The 5,168-nt window shown below is 37.0% G+C and overlaps 1 protein-coding gene across 1 annotated transcript; it reads left to right on the forward strand.

Moving 5' to 3' along the window:
- Positions 1 to 195: 195 nt before the first annotated feature.
- LOC113306661 (enoyl-CoA delta isomerase 2, peroxisomal-like) lies at positions 196 to 1,217 on the forward strand. Its single transcript, XM_026555568.1, has one exon. It carries the CDS (start codon positions 262 to 264, stop codon positions 1,009 to 1,011), a length of 750 nt encoding a protein of 249 aa, XP_026411353.1. The 5' UTR covers positions 196 to 261; the 3' UTR covers positions 1,012 to 1,217.
- Positions 1,218 to 5,168: the final 3,951 nt, after the last annotated feature.

Consider the following 5,168-nt stretch of genomic DNA (forward strand, 5'->3'; position numbering starts at 1 on the left):
ATACCTGTTGTAATCGCCAATTGTTATTGGGAGGGTAGAAATATTTGTCTAAAAGAAATTTATACAAGCCTTGAAAGCTTTGGAGTGCAACAATTTCTTCTCTGTGTCATTCATCCTTTGTGAAACCCAATTTTTTCCAACAAATTTTGCCTAACCTAAACATTCACACATGCAGTTGTGTCTTTTTCAGTTATAAATTTCTCTGAATATCTTGACAAAGCCAGTGTGATCATCTTCTCCACTTCTTTTCCCAGCAACACAATGTGCAGTTTAGAGAAGAGTGGGAACATTTTCATTCTAACCTTAACTGGTGATGACGAACAGCGGATAAATCCGACGCTAATAGAATCAATCCGGAACTCACTTAAACAAGTTCGCACTAACGCAAAACCTGGTTCAGTTTTGGTCACAACAGCACAAGGCAAATTCTTCTCCAACGGCTTTGATTTTAAATACGCTGCAGCTGCTGGATCCGCCACCGGGTCTTATGATCGGCTTAGTGGGATTTCAGATAGTTTTAAATTCGTCGTTGCTGATCTGCTCTCGCTTCCAATGCCAACTGTGGCTGTTGTTTCAGGTCATGCTGTTGCAGCTGGATTCCTTCTTGCATTAAGCCATGATTATGTATTGATGAGGAAAAGCAAAGGGGTTTTGTATATGAGTGAGTTGAATATTGGGCTAAACGTTCCTGATTATTTCATGGCTTTCTTGAAATCAAAGATTCCGTCTTCGAGGGTTCGAAGAGATGTTTTACTTCAGTCTATGAAAGTTACAGCGGAAAGAGCTGTGGAGATGGGGATTATAGATTTTGCTTATGATACTGTTGAGGAAACAAAAGAAGCTGCTATGAAATTGGCGGTGAAATTGGGATCCAATAAATGGAATGGTGAAGCTTATGCTGATATCAGGATGAATTCATTTCCTGAGATTTGTGAATTGTTACGGCTTGTTGCCATTTTCAAATCAGGATTTGTTGTGGATATCAAATCCGCTTTATCATCTAAGCTTTGAATCAATGTCCAATTTCATAGTTAGAACAAGTGTAACGGTGGAATCCATTCCTCTTCCATTTTCCACGCCACCTCAACATTTGGAACTGTAGATGGAAGCGCAAGTGTAATAGTGGAATAGTAGAAATGCTATTCTTAATGGAACTAAAAAAACGCAATTAAGAATGAAGCTAAAAAAACGCAATTAAGAATGAAGCTTTTTTTTCAGCCGTTAGATTTCAACAACTCATTTTAAATCTACGGATAGAAAAAAAACGCAATTAAGAATGAAGCTAAAAAACGCCATTAAGAATGAAACTTTTTTTTTCGGCCGTTAAATTTCAACAACTCATTTTAAATCTATGGATAAAAGAAAAACGCAATTCTTAATTGCGTTTTTTTAGCTCCATTCTTAATTGCGTTTAACGCATTCTTATTGACGTTTAGATGGATTCCACGGACCCTTCCACCAAACCATGAAACCTTGCTTGGATTTTCTATGAAAAACCCCAACTTGAAAGCCACTAGACTTGACATTTCATGAATTTTTCATATTTGGAATACGTTGAATTCCACCGTAATACTTGCTTTTATAACTTGTAAGCTATATTGTTAAAGTTATAAATAAAACCAAGTGATGGAGAATTTACATGTAAAAATTTGGAGTACTGTCTAATGGATATTGTCGTACGTGCCTCGTCAAGCACAATTCTGAACCACTTGACCGAATAGAGATAAGAATCCTGCCTCGTTAGGTGAGCATATGATAATCCACCTCTCCTCGGTGTACCGGAAACAACGTTATAGCATGCATCTGCCAAGATCTGAAAGTGGACGAGACGGATGCTTGATATGAAATGCACCAACTTCAATCTAATCTAACCTAACCTAACCTAACTCTTTGTTTTCTAAATTATTGCCTCATGCATGACTTTTCCATGAAAACTGTGCCTGTGCATTTTCATGTCAGATGATTACTTTAGCAAATCCGTCAGATTTTTATCGGATAGCTTGTTTTATTGGGGATAGCTTGAAGTTTGATGGTAATCAATTTTCAGGTCCTTCGCCCAATCAACGTATTGGTCAGCCTCATTGAAAGTGTTATATTTCTTATACTTTTCAGTAAGTTGAGTGGTTCTGTATCGAAGAGTTTTGGACCTTTTCTAAAACTTGAAAATTTTAGATTCCCCCGTCAAAGTGCTCAAGGCATAATAAATGAAACTGATTTCACAAATCTCATGGCACGAGTCTGAAAGAATTTAGTAGTGCATTCTCTGGTACCTGTCAAGAACCTGTTGTCACGGTTCCTGAGTAGTTACCGGCTGACCTATTACTATGGGCTATCTAAGTGAGTTAGTGGTAATTATCCCATACTTGGTCGTTGCTAAGCATGTTTAGTAGTCACTGTGTGAGCCACACGTGCTACTGTCTTATATTAGTTTATATTCTTGTAGTTGTGCACATTGATGTTCATTATGAAAATTAATCAGAAAAGTTATCTCTCTCTCTCTCAAAGTTCTGTTCTTCCCAATCCAATCTCTATCCTTAGAGATCAAGAGTAGCTTATGTGCTGATTTGTAAGGCAGATCTTACAATTGGTATCAGAGCACTCGATTCATGTGTGACCGAGTGCAATGATGATCAACATGGTTGAGTTTGAAGCTGAAGTGAAGAATTCAATTTCCGAATTGAAGGTTGAATTACAAGCTACAGTGAAGAATTCATTTGCTGATTTGAGGGTTGCGTTTGAAGCTCTCACTGCTGAGTGGAAGGATGTGGTTGATTGTATGAATAAGATGAAACCAGATGGAGATTCACTCAAACCCTCATCTGATTTTACACATGAAATCAACGCAGATTTGGAAATAATTCCTATTGAGTCGAAATCAGTGAGTGATTTCACCCTCTATTCTTCAATTTCTATAGATTTAAATCACCCTCTATTCTTCAATTTCTATAGATTCAAATCTAGCAGATGAAGGAAATTGTAGATCTACAACCGAAATCCATTTCTCTAATGTGGATGAAGCTAGTTCTGTAGCTGGAATTTAGAAAAACAATGGTGATTCGACGTTTCTTGCCTATCAGGGAGGTAAACCGTTCATTTCAACACATAATTTTCCTAACGTTTTTGTGGAATCTCATGGTACAAGATTTAAGGTTCACCAGCAAGCTAATTATAAAACCTTGAGGAAATTTGATAATTGGAAATTTTCTTATGAAGATAACTTAAATCAGATTTCTCCATACTTCATCAGTTTCATCTTGTTGTCTATAATCACACACCTAACTCAATTTCAATTTACTTCCTTATATGATATTTCATCTACTACTAAGCATACTCGACTGATATTTGATCGTGGAAAAGAGTTGGAAGGGACTAATTTACTGGAGAAATACACTGATGATTTTGTTATTGAGCAGAAATCTGAACCTGGGTACCATTTGTATTTGTTATTTGAGTACTTGGAGGTGTTTCAGTTCGTTAAAAATAGAAAAAAGTGTAGTTTGAGGAAAGGACACAGCAAGAGAGTGCTCTCTGCTCTGTTTTTAGACTTCATGTGACAGAGGAAGGTGAATCTAGCAACGCAGTAGGTGTCTATTATATCCGAAATGTTACTGGAGGGTATTTGATCGAGGAAGATTGATCGATTTGATTAAGAGAGATAATGCTTGCGAGTTTTCTGGTAATACACTACAACAAGTTATTATCCCATGGACTCAAAATAGAAGGGAAAGAAAACCTGGGAATGCACAAGAACTGTTGGAGCAACTGCTTTTGAAAGATTTCGGACTACCTACTCATGTGAGAGTAAATTGGAAGGGGTGCAAAAAGATAGAAATACTTATCAAACTAGTCGTTCTCGTAGTATCCAGACGTTTGGTTTTCTTATTAAAGTTTGAATTAATATGGTTTTCCTTCGATTCACAGTGTATAGGAAAACACAATGACTATCTTTTACTTCCCATGTGTTTACTCAAACACTATTGCTTTATGGTTTGTGTTTGTAAGAGTGGGAATTTAAGCTGGGATATGAATCATCTTCTGGTAAATCTTGAAAATGGATGGTGTGTGAAGATAGAAGCCAAGGGGGAAAAGTATTTGTGTTATTACTGTGAGGTACTCAAGATTCAGTTTAAATATATGCAACAATATCCACTCTTGTTACTTTTAACTGTGAAGTCCTTGATTATCTATGATGCTGGTTTACACACAACTCTCAATTATCCTCGGCATTCTTTATACTATGACTGTAAAGGAAATTGTCTATTTATATTTATGGTGCGAATCAATTATTGTAACAAGTACTTTATAGTGGCAGCTGGGTATTTTACTAGGACTACCCGACATCTTTTGAAGCAACTGCCGACCTCTAGATCTGACGGCTCGACAAATCGAGGGGAAGATGAGGCTCTCAACTCCATGGATGTGATACAGAGTTTGCAAGAGGTAAGGATAATTCTTGTGACTACATTATATGGATTTCCTGCATACATTATGTACACTAAAGATTGTATACTTCTCGAAGGTTTTGGCTGGGAATATTCACCATGGTAGCTACTTCTCTACAAGTCAGCACAAGTCATCATTCTCTTACAGCTGGACTAAAGGAGGAAATGAATATGTCTATATTACACAATGGCATGCTAGGAATCTTATTTCTTGAGGTTGTATTTGTTCCTTACAAGTGCGAAAAGTTAGGCTTGGTGCTCACGGAAGCGAATGCAGTTGTAAGTGGTATACCACTTAGTGTGACCAAATTACCAGACAAGATTGAATTAACAGACACTAGGTATGCTAGCTCAAATTATTTCTCTGCTACGGGACTTTGTGGGCCAGTCTTCTTTTTTTATATCATCAAATTCAGTTTAGAGATGGGAACTGGTTATGAGATAAGAAAGGAAGCAGTCAAACTGGTTATACAAGACACAAATGCATTACATGGAAGGAATGATACAATAACTCAAATCATTCGCAAGCTTTTATTCTTCATTTGGCTGCCACACCGAGACTGAGATCCACGAGTTCGAATTTTTTGTCACTGCCATTTTGCAAACTGGTTTAGCTAGAGTTAACATCATATTCAACTCAAACCTGATGAGAGGATACAGTCAGGTGACGATTGAGAACGAAAAAAATCTTGAGCTACATCTCAGCAGTGAAGAAGTTATTTTTAT

The sequence above is a fragment of the Papaver somniferum genome, chromosome 8 (assembly GCF_003573695.1).
Source record: "Papaver somniferum cultivar HN1 chromosome 8, ASM357369v1, whole genome shotgun sequence".
NCBI lineage: Eukaryota > Viridiplantae > Streptophyta > Magnoliopsida > Ranunculales > Papaveraceae > Papaver > Papaver somniferum.

What these genes read in the sequence shown, in the direction of transcription:
- LOC113306661 (XM_026555568.1), top strand. Translation starts at nt 262, where the DNA reads ATGTGCAGTTTAGAGAAGAGTGGGAACATTTTCATTCTAACCTTAACT.